The sequence below is a fragment of the Cydia strobilella genome, chromosome 5 (assembly GCF_947568885.1).
Source record: "Cydia strobilella chromosome 5, ilCydStro3.1, whole genome shotgun sequence".
NCBI classification, from domain to species: domain Eukaryota; kingdom Metazoa; phylum Arthropoda; class Insecta; order Lepidoptera; family Tortricidae; genus Cydia; species Cydia strobilella.
Genome location: NC_086045.1, coordinates 11,483,849 through 11,497,394, shown reverse-complemented (window position 1 = coordinate 11,497,394; position 13,546 = coordinate 11,483,849). Strand labels below are relative to the sequence as shown.

Here is a 13,546-nt window from a genome sequence, read left to right as displayed (position 1 = left end):
ACCAAAGTCCAAAGCAGTACTGAACGTTTCTTGAACCTATTCCAGTTTTTACTATAAACGCGGAAATACTACGTTCTCTCTATTGATCCATCCATACCGGTGCATCCGTCACTTCGTTGTCTTCGTTTATGAAAACAAGAAAAGCGTGCACCGCACCGGATTACAATCGCGCGTAATTTTTTTTATGTGCCTTTGTTACTTAACAAAAGTTGGTGAAAATACTCTTAACTACGAGAAATGGATGAAACAGTATTATTTCCCTCGCCTAACTGGTTCCAAGTGTCAGGTTTAGCGTTGAGCAACGACGGTTGGCTAGTTTACGGCGGTCCAAGCAAAAGTCTTTGTGTCTTAAAGCCTGTGCCAGCTGATGCGAATGGCGTGGTTGAAGGTGCCGAGCAATATACTGCACGTGTCTTGAACAGAGCACATCCTGACAAGTAAGAACTTTAGTGTAATTACAGTGTTCCACTCTAATTAGCAGAAACATTGCCACTGTCTTTAGTGAGACAGATTTGATATAGATTTGTTTATTTTGTGCAGGATTGTAAGTGTAGACATATCGCCTGAGTGGCCAGAGAAGAAGCTGGTGCTGACGGGAAGTGCTAGTGGCTCTGTAAAACAATGGAGTTTAGAGGATGCAAATGGAGGAATAAAATTCATATCCAATCTTAGTCATGACATCCACACTCATGAGAAAGAGGTACCTATTGACTGTATTTTTTTGTAGTAATTACTTAGTTTTTGTAACAGTTTATAAGGGTAGATTGCTTGAAATCTACCTTCAAATCTTACAAAATAAAAGCTGTAGCTAATAAAAGGTAATAGTATAGATTTTATCTTATGTTTTGCTGTTTTCAGGAAATAGTTGGTGTTGCGTACAGCAACGAGGTGAATGCTGTAACAGTGGGCAGTTTCGGTAACATTGTGAAATGGGACCTAAATGCCAATGTGGTAAAAACATTCAACAACATGTTAAAGACATTTAAGCCAACATGCATGGCCTGCTCCCACCACATCACGCTCAATGTGGCCATTGGTACCAAGCAGGGAGTTCTGTTTGTGGTGGATTTGAGTGGTAAGATGGTTTATAGGTAATTAAGACTATAGTATTTAATAAGAACTGTATGAACTGTTCAACAATATTGAGTTTACCATTTTTCTCCATACTTTCAGTAACAGTAGTTCTCTGAAGCTCTTTATAATAAAAATTGTTGATGATAAATAAAAATAATTTTAAAAAGAGATAATTATAAAATGCTTTAGGTTGCTATTAATATAACAATAGTCTGTATCTTCAGGTAGTTAAATAAGTGAAAAGAGGATATAATAGGATAGAGCGGTACTGTCATAGTAAACTTTGTAACCACAGTAAATTCACTGCCATCTATTGACACACTTTAAAGCTAAAAATTAAGATTTATAAAAATACGATAAAATGTATTTAAATATGGATAAATGACTTTTTTTATTAGCATTAATTATTTTTATGATTTTGACCCATGTTTTTTTTACTGATATGCATTAAAATTGTTAAATAACGAACAAAACCGTCAACGCCCTCTATACGAGAGTAGGCCAAAGGTAGTGGCGCCATCTGATCGAGAATCCAATTTTTGTGGATTTTCGAGGCACTTTTTTTTACTGTATCCATCTATTACGGAGTTATATCTATTTTTGAATAAGTGTAAACAATGTGTTTTTACATTTTCGGGTACTTGAAACGTTTATCAGTTAACCAACCAAATAGAAAACTGTCTGGATCTGTCCCTTATAGTTCTGGCTTTAACCTATTTCATTTAGTCATGTAATGTTTCCATCTGCCCTCAAATGGCTAAACATTCTGTCTCGGTTTAGGTGCTTTACTAGGGCGAAGTAATAGCAAATATTACAAAACTAAATAACTATTCATTAATCAAATCATTCCGAGAAATTCCTATTAACAAAATAGCACGATTATAGCAGCTTCATTGTTACGTTGAGTAAGTAATATATCCTAGCAAAACTTATATAAGTATTGACACATCCATAACTTAATTGACTTGAAGAATATTCTTGCCCAATAAAAAACCTTATTGTGGTTTGTTTACATTTATTTAAATACCTAAAGATACAGACTAGACTGAAGATGGTTTTTTTTGAAGAGTAAAATTATTATTTTTTAAATGAAACATAATTCACTTTAATACTAATAAAGATATAACTGGCAAAAAACAAACCCAAAACATGCACTTATGATTATCAGTGGTTGGCGGGGGTGAGCTATTTATCTTATAATTTGACATGGCTTACGTCATATTATAAGGCAAATAGCTCACCCCCGCCGACCTCTGATGATTATGTGTCTATTAACAGAAATTATATTTAATTTAATTATTTTTATCAAAGGTGCTGGCAGCCTTATCTACAAAGTACGCAGCCAAGATGACGAAATCATGAATGTGAGCTGGTGTCCCCAATATGAAGTCCAAGTTGAAAAATCTGTTGATGAATCCCAAAGAACTGGCATTGTTACTGAAAAACCTAGCAAGTCCAAATCAAAGAAGGGAGCGGCTCAGAAAGAGCCTCAAAAGTCTAGTGCCTCTGATAGAATGGAAAGAATCAGGCAGCAACAAGACCTAGAAGTAAAGAATACTTCTGGAATCAAAAAGGATCTTCCCCAAGACAGTTTTGAAGATTTTGTAGTTGTTCCCGAAGATGACATGTTTGATATCTATAAAGACCATGAAGCAGATGAGTTTGGACACAAAAAATATGAACCAGAGGATATACTAGTAAAAATCAAGGAACCCAAGGAACAGAATGATTATTTGGCTGAATGCTTAAAGCTTAAAGATGCTATCCTAAAGAAAAATAATGAACCAGAGCCCTCAATAGAGTCCTTAGTAGAGGCACTTGAGAAAAGTGATATAAACAGTGAAAGTGGTGTAAAAGGAGAATTACCTAGTGGTAGTAAGGTTATTAGTGAATCTAGTCAAGAAGAAACCAGTTGTAGTAGGGAGGAGCAAGAGGAATCTTGTTCTGTGTCTAGTGTGCACATGCATAAGCATTTGTTAGCAACAATTGGGAAACATGGGTAAAGATTTTTTTATGATATGTGATGTAGATCCTCAAATGAAATCAAATTACAATTTTCATGGTTTTTATGAATCTTCTCAAACATTCTCTATTTGTTGTACTGCTCACATATTATTATATACTCTGCACATTTTTATAGTTATCTTTAACATTTTTTCCAGTGGTGTTCGCATCTGGTCAAAGACGGGCAAGCTTGTGGCTAGCTGCGCCTTGACCGCCGGGAAGCAACAACAAGGCCGCTTCAGGAATTCTTGGGCCACGTTGGCGTGGTGCCAGCCTGAGCTGCTGCTCATAGCTGATGGGAAGAACCAGGTGTTGGAGTGCAATCCACTGAAACCTGATTGGTAAGGCTACTTTTGTGATGGTGACTAAATAGTTACACTTATTTTTTATATTGTAACACTGTTTCTTAAGTTAGATCTAGATTCAGATTTTGTTATTATATATAACTAGCTTTTGCCCGCAATTTAATCTGCGTGGAATTAGCAATTAGGGTAGCTTATTTTTTATCAAATCTGCTTTTTATTGATTTCCCGTACAAACTTCCACCTCTCTTTTCACCCCCTGGTGGTAAAGGTATGACTAATTAGTCAAAAATGTATAAACATTCTTTATTTCTAACGAAAAGTTAAATGATAAAATCCTTATGGTCATTTTATTAAGAAATTATTCATTCCCTTTACAAACTTCCAGCGGTCACACACGTATCTTCTTCTTCAACCTAGCATTTTCCCGAACTAGCGCCAGGGTCCGCTTTCCTACTCAATCTTCTCCACTTTGCCATCTTTGGCATTCTCAGGTGTGAGATTGTTCTCTTGCATGTCCGCTATCACGACGTCCAGCCAGCGCTTCTTAGGCCTTCCAAGGCCCTAGATCACGCCGCTGTGCCATCGGCGTGAGATCGAGGCATCTATTTCCGACATAGTCTACCGGTCTGCGGCTTATAGGGCCATACCATCAGACTCATCAGAGGCAACTTTACTGTTACACGCGTATGATAGATTAAGTGTGTACTTATTTGAAACAGCAAGAACAAGCTGGTAACGAAGCTGGTTCACACTCTGCATAAGCGCGGGTTGCACTGCGTGGCCACCAACGCTTGGCGGGCGAACACCGCCACGCCCGTCGCTTGGAGCGTGTCGCAGGACCGCTCGCTCGTCCGCTACAGCCTGTGCGACCGCTCCACTACCGTGTACAACACGTGTGGGGGCTTCGTCTACAACGTGCAGTATTGTCCGTATGATGTCAGCAAGTGAGTAACTAAACAAATGACAACACCGCACTTTGCCAGTATTGGCATCGAACCCTAGCCTATCACCTAGAACGTGGTCCAGACCAGATTACCATTAAACATGTTGCAAATACAAGTGTTATTCTTGATACAGTACCGGCCACACGTTACTGTCCTGAATTAGCTATGAATCGTTTGTCTTTATCTATTTTGACTTATGTATTTGTAAGAAAGGGATAAAACATAATTTTTCTCAAACATGCTATGTAATATTGATATTACATTCTTTATATTAGGCTGGGAAGTATCACGTCTCAGGCGCGGCTAGACGAGAGGTCTGTACTGAAATTTCATACATAGTTGCAGGCCTAGGCCGGGAAGTAGCTTTTTTTAAATTTCCATTACACATATATTTGTGACACAGCATCATGGCATTCAGCCATAAAAAAAAACTATAACCAATATTTGCTTTTTGGTTCGGAATGACATTCTGCTAATACGACTATAAAAAAAACAATAAACGATATTTGATATATTTTGCAGTTTAATTTGTGTAGAATTTTCAAAAAAAATCATAAATAAAACATTATTAACAAATTCCAATAATATTGAATTGCAAAATTATAAATATTTTAAGCATAATATCAACATAAAAAACTGTAATCTTCACTATATGTGGCTAAAACTACAGTTAAACGGATGTAAGGCTAAATTCAAAGATACATAAATATATCTTGAAAATTTGTGTAATAAATTGATAAACTACATTTATAAAGATAGGTATAGGTGGTAGTTATATTTTTTGCCTCGTTTACTTTTAGTTTCTTTAGAAATAAAACTTTAATTTAGTGGAATTTCTTTATTTATTTCATTGCATGTTTGAGAAAAGCACTATACATACATCGGCGTGGAAAGGGATGTCGGCCTCCTAACTATGCGGCCTCACTACGTTCGGTATATATGCATTCTGCCGGCAGCCCCTTACTTCCCAGCCTCTGTAGTAATGTACTATAACTGTATACTATTTATTGTCAGGGTAGCGGTGAGCGTAGGCGACGGTGCCGTCCGCGTGTGGACGGCCGAGGAGGCCGAGGAGGCGGAGGGCAAGCTGTCGGCCGGCCGCGTCGTCACCTACTGGCAGCACGTGCAGGGCAAAGTGCTCACCGTGGCCTGGCATCCTAGTAGGGAGAACTTGCTGGCGTTTGGAACCGCTGAATCTAGGGTAAACTTTGCTTTGGGTAAAAATCGATGTACTTACTAGCTATGTGGAGTGGGGTATCATTGAATAGGGATTTGAAAGACATTATTAGCATTCTTCTAGCACTTTTAATTTTGAATAATCATTTGTGGCTTTCCATAGAGAAGGGTCCTTCCTTATCAAGTGCATAAGAACACTTATCTGATGGACAATTTCCTTGTGCACATGGAACGAGCATAAGGGAGTGGAAAGCCACGTTTAAGGCTTGGCCAAACACAAGGCGCGACCGCCGCCCATGCTAACAGGTTAGCGACGTCAAACAGACTGCGTCCCGCCGGCATCGCGCCCCGCTTCTATTGCGCCCCGTCGCGCGCGACCACGCGGCGCGGACGCGGCGGCATCCCGCGGCGCCGCGCTGGGTCACACATCAGTCTGACGTTAGGCAGCGTGCGGTGCGTGGTGCGAGCGTAGCAATATATTAGTTATTTTGTGATTGTGATTATGGATTATCTATGGCGTCGGAAGGAATGAGAAACCCTCCGCGCGCGCATGCTGTATCGGGCGCGAATTACGCCCGCATCGCGCCGCGTTCGCGCGCGCGATTAGGGCGTGTTGAGAGCGCGGGGCCGGCGCGATCCGCGCGCGACCTGTTTGAACAGGCATCACGCTGCGCGGACGCGGCGCTGCGTCGTGCCTTGTGTTTGGCCAAGCCTTTAGAAATGATAACGATTTAAAGTTCCTATTCTCACAGAATGCATTTTAAAACTGCAATATACATACTATACGCACAGAATAACTAATAGTACTACCGTACAGAAAATTCACTCCTTCACAAAAATCAGATTTAGGTATACAATTATACCTATACTCGCTGCCTGCAAGCAAAATTGAAACTTATAACCGCGCACGAACCGTGAATCTTCTTTGCGCGCCGCAGTTTTATGACCGAGCGGTGAGTGTCGGCACGGGGTTGTCACTTGACAAGTTTTTGTGCCTATACCTACTGATTTATTATTTTAAAGATAAATATGTAGAAATTACAAACGTTGATTCTGTAAACATAATTTTTTTATCCGGAGATTCGTACGTCTGATTCTCACGGAACCACAGAAGTATTTATTCCTTTGAAAATATGTCGGCCTATATAGTTCGGAATTTAAAAAAATGTTTGCTTCCTTGTTCTTCCGTTTATTCAGACATCCGTAAACAGAACAATATCTATAGATTTAGGGTACAAGGCATTATGTATTTTCAATTTTGCGCGAGTCGAGCGGCAGCCCATTGCCATACGCCTGCCCGGGAGGCGCGCCGGCCAAATGTACCTAAACCGCGAAGTGACACCCCCCTGGTGTATGCCTTGAATTGAAAGCCAATTCCCTACTCAATACTCTTTTGATACATTTGTAATAGTGTAGAAAATAAACAAATAACGCGGAAAACGCATGAAACACGGCGCCCGCAAACGCCAGCTGCGAGCTTATTCTGTGTATAACAGTTAAACGCATGCTTCGAGCGTGCTCGCTCCACGTATACATTGGTTAAAACAAAGGTATCCTCGTGCCGCCCAACACGACGCTGTACACTCTGTTTCAGAAATAGAATTTAAACTTTCATAAAAACAAAGTAGCAGTTCTTTCGTCTTAAACGTTTCGAATAAATGAAATTCAACCCAAATAAAAATACATCCATGTAACTTGGTTAACTATAATTTTGTACGGTGCGACTGCGATGGGTGTCACGAGGTTAAGGCGGTCAGCGAAAGCGCCGAGCGTGTTCTGTGGTCGTCGGGTAATGGTTGGTCGGCTGCAGGTGGGGCTGATCGAGGCGGGCGGGGTGGAGCGGCCTGCGCGCGCGCTGGGCGCGGGGCCGGCGGGCGGCGTGTACGCGCTGGGCTGGGGCGCCCGCCGTCTGTACGCGGCCGCGCGCCAGGAGCTCCGGGCCTACTGTCCCGAGCGACCCGACGAACGTGAGCACTGCAGGCGAACCACATACATTTAGAATAATACTCGTAATCGAGGACTAAATATCGATATGGCTGAAGGGCCAAAAATGTGCACATCATCTTCTTAGCATTGTCCCGTTTTCTAGGGATCATCTGACCTCCCAACTCCTTAGGCCTTATTAGGATTAGTCCGATTTCCTTCACCGATAAGCGCCGGGTAAATGTCAAATGATTATATCCTACATACTTCCGAAAACTCATTGGTATGAGCTGGTGGTGGTGGTGGAATTCTATTCTGGTGTTAGAACCGGCGTTTGGATTGAATGTCGCTCTTGCCGCTAGGCTACCAGCCAAAAAGTTTACACTTATTTTTGATGGCGCTTTATCCATGTCAATATTGTGGCGCTACTGGCGATAAGAGTCCCTTTTTAACTTGTTTTTTTGTTTTGTTTTAAAGCAAGGTAAGCTAGATTTGTTAGTAGTACAAACGCCTCTTTCTGCTGTCAAAATTGGCTTTTCAGATTATTTCATCCAGCAATCCGATCCGTAACCGACTGCTTATGGTTGTGTTGCAGCCGGGACGCCGGTGCCGGTGTCGGTGGAGGGCGCGGAGTGGGGTGTGAGCGCCGTGCGCGTGCGCGACGGCCTCATGTGTGTCGGCAGCGACGCGGGCGGCGTGGCCGTGCTCCACGAGCACGGGGCGAGGCTGCTGGCGGCGACCTTCGTCGGCAGGTGTGTAGAGACGGCCTCGTGTGTGTCGGCAGCGACGCGGGCGGCGTGGCCGTGCTCCACGAGAACGGGGCGAGGCTGCTGGCGGCGACCTTCGTCGGCAGGTGTGTAGAGACGGCCTCGTGTGTGTCGGCAGCGACGCGGGCGGCGTGGCCGGGGGCGAGGCTGCTGGCGGCGACCTTCGTCCTATAATTTTTTTTTGGCGCGGTTTTGTTTAACATTGATATCTGGTCGTGATTTTATAAAGCTACGAGTTATAATTTAATGAAATTACGTATTTTGTTTTAGTAAAATGATACACACCATCGAATGGCACCCACAACAGACCTCCTTCTCCAACGAGGAGTCTAAGCACAAGAATTTAATCGCTGTGTGCTCACAGGATAAGGCGAATTCGGTCTTTATATTGGAGTATGTCAATAAAGAAGGTAAGTCACTTACGGATCTGTGGGCTTAATTGTACATTATTGTCGAGCCGGGAAAGATGATAATTGCAGGCTAAGTTATATTAGTTTAAAATAGTTTTTTGAGAATAGTGCTATTTTTGCCAATCTGGAAGGAGCAGGAACAACATAAAAAAAGATTGTGGTTATGGGACTTAACATCTGACTCTTCTTTTACATTTGCAAATGTCTATAAGCTATAACTTATAAGATATGATGTGTGTGTGTGTGTGTGTGTGTGTGTGTGTGTGTGTGTGTGTGTGTGTGTGTGTGTGTGTGTGTGTGTGTGTGTGTGTGTGTGTGTGTGTGTGTGTGTGTGCGCGTGCGTGCGTGCGTGCGTGCGTGCGTGCGTGCGTGCGTGTGTGTTTTGTTATCCTATGGCACCCCAGAGGTGCAAAGGGCCTTCACAAGCTCGCGCCACGCCTTCCTATCTTCAGCGACCCTTCTGGCCTCGCTCCAGCTCAACCCGACCGCTCGTAGCTCACTCATGACGGACCGCTGCCAAGAGTGTACAGGGCGCCTGGAGCCACGGCTTCGTCCGGCGGAATAAATCGAAATCGTTGCTCCTATTAACACATTGAGTGCCGGAACCCGCTCGGCGGGTTCTCTGTTCGTAGCCGCCTTCCTCTACAAAGCGGGAAAACGCTGGGATCGGCTACGAGCTATGAAAACGTTGCTAATAAATGTGTTAATTAAAAGATTACCTAATATTTCTTTACATGTTATACATTCGTTGCACACCAACTCACAAGCGATATATTTCCCGCCAGAAAACCATCCGAAGTTGGTAGAATACAAGAGGCTCACCGGACACACGAACACGGTCCTGCAAGTGGCGTGGAGCCCCCATCATGAAATGAAACTCTTGTCGACTTCGCACGATGGCACCGTGAGGGTAAGGCGACTGACTATAGAAATACATAATTATAATCACGTAGTAAATGTTACAGACATACTAACAGAAACACTCAAATTACCATCCATATCCATGGACATTATAATTATGGTAAGATAATAGTTATTTTCGATACAAGTGCGGACGTTCGCACGTTTATCGAACAACGTTTTACAGTACATATGGCCCTTTAAACTTAGTGCGAGAAAGTAGCCAGTAGTAAACCATAGGTACTGTAAATATTATTTCATTGAAAAATATGCAAAAATTAAAACAATTTAATACGTTTTTAAATAGTACTTAAATGCCATAAATGTACAAACATGGTTTAGAAAAGTAAACATAAAATATTAGATCTTGTAAGCAAAAATTGTAACTGGCTCTAACATATTTTACATCAATACACAATTGATGAATAAATGATTCTAAATGATACCTAAACTAAGTAACTTAATACTTGTATCTTAGGTACCTATTTCGTGTAATCAGTTTATGTAATAAGGCTGTAATTATGATTGTAATGGTATTAAGGTTGAGTCATCCCAATCTTTTAAGCTTACGCTTTATGCTGCTCCTAGTGACCTTCGGTCCGTATTACTCGGTTTTCCCTTTAATATGTATTGCCTTTTAAGCAGGCTTTTCTATATGAAGATATATAATTACGAATCTATAACCATTGTTTGCTATTATTGTTTCTATCGTTACATAGTAACAGCAGAATATCGTATATTTATAATAACTTCCATGCGTTAAACAATATTTCTTTCCAAATTACATCAGCATTAACCCCTGTAGTCCTAGCGATAATATTAGACAATATCAAAAACCCCTTAAGTCCTCTAGGGATATTTATTCGTACATTTTGTATACGCGACTCGTATGCGATATCGCGGCCGCGGGATTTGAGGTTAAGCATTATGTTTACGGTCAGGTATGGGACGTAGAGGCGGGCACCTGCGTGTCGATATTCGGCGGGCACGGCGGCACGGCGCTGGGCGCGGCGTGGGTCGCGCAACCCTCCCTCCCGCACCACGTGCTGTCGGGCGGGGCCGACTGCTGCCTGCGGCTGTGGGACGCGCGCCAACACCCCGCCGAGGCCTACCGAGGTATGTCGTGCATACTCGACACAACCCTCCCTCCCGCACCACGTGCTGTCGGGCGGGGCCGACTGCTGCCTGCGGCTGTGGGACGCGCGCCAACACCCCGCCGAGGCCTACCGAGGTATGTCGTGCATACTCGACACAACCCTCCCTCCCGCACCACGTGCTGTCGGGCGGGGCCGACTGCTGCCTGCGGCTGTGGGACGCGCGCCAACACCCCGCCGAGGCCTACCGAGGTATGTCGTGCATACTCGACACAACCCTCCCTCCCGCACCACGTGCTGTCGGGCGGGGCCGACTGCTGCCTGCGGCTGTGGGACGCGCGCCAACACCCCGCCGAGGCCTACCGAGGTATGTCGTGCATACTCGACACAACCCTCCCTCCCGCACCACGTGCTGTCGGGCGGGGCCGACTGCTGCCTGCGGCTGTGGGACGCGCGCCAACACCCCGCCGAGGCCTACCGAGGTATGTCGTGCATACTCGACACAACCCTCCCTCCCGCACCACGTGCTGTCGGGCGGGGCCGACTGCTGCCTGCGGCTGTGGGACGCGCGCCAACACCCCGCCGAGGCCTACCGAGGTATGTCGTGCATACTCGACACAACCCTCCCTCCCGCACCACGTGCTGTCGGGCGGGGCCGACTGCTGCCTGCGGCTGTGGGACGCGCGCCAACACCCCGCCGAGGCCTACCGAGGTATGTCGTGCATACTCGACACAACCCTCCCTCCCGCACCACGTGCTGTCGGGCGGGGCAGACTGCTGCCTGCGGCTGTGGGACGCGCGCCAACACCCCGCCGAGGCCTACCGAGGTATGTCGTGCATACTCGACACAACCCTCCCTCCCGCACCACGTGCTGTCGGGCGGGGCAGACTGCTGCCTGCGGCTGTGGGACGCGCGCCAACACCCCGCCGAGGCCTACCGAGGTATGTCGTGCATACTCGACACAACCCTCCCTCCCGCACCACGTGCTGTCGGGCGGGGCAGACTGCTGCCTGCGGCTGTGGGACGCGCGCCAACACCCCGCCGAGGCCTACCGAGGTATGTCGTGCATACTCGACACAACCCTCCCTCCCGCACCACGTGCTGTCGGGCGGGGCCGACTGCTGCCTGCGGCTGTGGGACGCGCGCCAACACCCCGCCGAGGCCTACTGAGGTATGTCGTGTATACTCGACACAACCCTCCCTCCCGCACAACGTGCTGACTGCTGCCTGCGGCTGTGGGACGCGCGCCAACACCCCGCCGAGGCCTGCTGCTGCCTGCTCAATATTATTACACGATATAAATTATGAAGTATACACGGTGGCTAAAAAATAAGTGCATTCCCGTTGCCAGGGAAGTTTTTGGGATTATACTGAGCAACTTTTACTCTGGGACCAACCCCGAAATCGCGAAAATAAATTTGGCTGTTTCATACATTTTGGCTGGTCCATTTTCTTCTTCGCGATTTCGTGGTTGGTCCCATAGTAAATGTTGCTCAGTATAATCCCAAAACCTTCGTGGCAACGAGAATGCACTAATTGTTTAGCCACCCTGTATATTACTACTATTTTTGTTATAAATTATCCTGTATTCATATCTCCTAACAGAAACGAAGGAAGAAGCGCCTAAGAAAGACAAGAAAAAAAGGAAAGACAAAAAAGAAATCAAAACTGAAGCCATCGAAGATACAGAAACTGCAGAATCTGAAAAGAACGGTTTAGCAGCGACGTTAGAATCGAAAGTAAAAATTTCGAAGAAATTCTTACTGCCAACGATCACCAAACAGATGCAAAAGCCAAAGGCGAAGGGAGCCAAGAGGATGCTACATAAGTTCATGGTGAAGAGGAACTTGGAGACGGCAGTAGAGGAGACTGAAGAATACGATCTCGATTATACCAAGATTTTCGGTAATTCGAAGGAGGTCAATGAAGTGTTTGACATGGAGAGTAAGTATTATGTTCTTATCTATGTTCTTTCAGTTACTTTAAGGGGATTTTAGCCGCTGCCAAAAATAAGGCCACGCAAATTATGCCAGATTTTTTTTACTCGGTTCCGATTTATTTACTAGGACGCCCTACATAGCAAGAGCTCCACAAACTTTTGAGACTCTGACGTCAGACAAGCTATGGATGGAACGTGAACTGATAAAAAATAATGATTACAGTGGAGCACCACCTGCGCGTGGGCAACACGGAGTCGTGGCTGGTGCTGTGCGTGCTGCGCGGACACATCGACGCGGCGCTGCGCCTCGCCGCCGAGCGCGACCTGCTCTGCCCCTACCTGCTGAGCCTCGCGCCCGGCGTCTCCTCCAAGTGAGACCGTACTATACTACACACACACACACACACACGCGCGGACACATCGACGCGGCGCTGCGCCTCGCCGCCGAGCGCGACCTGCTCTGCCCCTACCTGCTGAGCCTCGCGCCCGGCGTCTCCTCCAAGTGAGACCGTACTATACTACACACACACACACACACACGCGCGGACACATCGACGCGGCGCTGCGCCTCGCCGCCGAGCGCGACCTGCTCTGCCCCTACCTGCTGAGCCTCGCGCCCGGCGTCTCCTCCAAGTGAGACCGTACTATACTACACACACACACACACACACACACACACACACACACACACGCGCGGACACATCGACGCGGCGCTGCGCCTCGCCGCCGAGCGCGACCTGCTCTGCCCCTACCTGCTGAGCCTCGCGCCCGGCGTCTCCTCCAAGTGAGACCGTACTATACTACACACACACACACACACACACACACACACGCGGACACATCGACGCGGCGCTGCGCCTCGCCGCCGAGCGCGACCTGCTCTGCCCCTACCTGCTGAGCCTCGCGCCCGGCGTCTCCTCCAAGTGAGACCGTACTATACTACACACACACACACACACACGCGCGGACACATCGACGCGGCGCTGCGCCTCGCCGCCGAGCGCGACCT

At 46.0% G+C, this 13,546-nt stretch overlaps 1 protein-coding gene across 1 annotated transcript in view; it reads left to right on the top strand.

The window, feature by feature from the left end:
- Nucleotides 1-123: 123 nt before the first annotated feature.
- LOC134741723 (uncharacterized) overlaps nt 124-13,546 on the top strand; it is a 27,318-nt gene continuing 13,895 nt past the window's right edge. The window contains exons 1-14 of the mRNA XM_063674615.1: nt 124-437; nt 541-700; nt 859-1,075; nt 2,386-3,073; nt 3,237-3,419; nt 4,103-4,327; nt 5,342-5,528; nt 7,314-7,470; nt 8,022-8,178; nt 8,464-8,603; nt 9,389-9,513; nt 10,445-11,309; nt 12,204-12,542; nt 12,761-12,908. Of these exons, the coding sequence (XP_063530685.1) occupies nt 238-437; nt 541-700; nt 859-1,075; nt 2,386-3,073; nt 3,237-3,419; nt 4,103-4,327; nt 5,342-5,528; nt 7,314-7,470; nt 8,022-8,178; nt 8,464-8,603; nt 9,389-9,513; nt 10,445-11,309; nt 12,204-12,542; nt 12,761-12,908 (3,791 nt within the window). The 5' untranslated portion in view covers nt 124-237. The remainder of the gene's footprint in view (nt 438-540; nt 701-858; nt 1,076-2,385; nt 3,074-3,236; nt 3,420-4,102; nt 4,328-5,341; nt 5,529-7,313; nt 7,471-8,021; nt 8,179-8,463; nt 8,604-9,388; nt 9,514-10,444; nt 11,310-12,203; nt 12,543-12,760; nt 12,909-13,546) is intronic.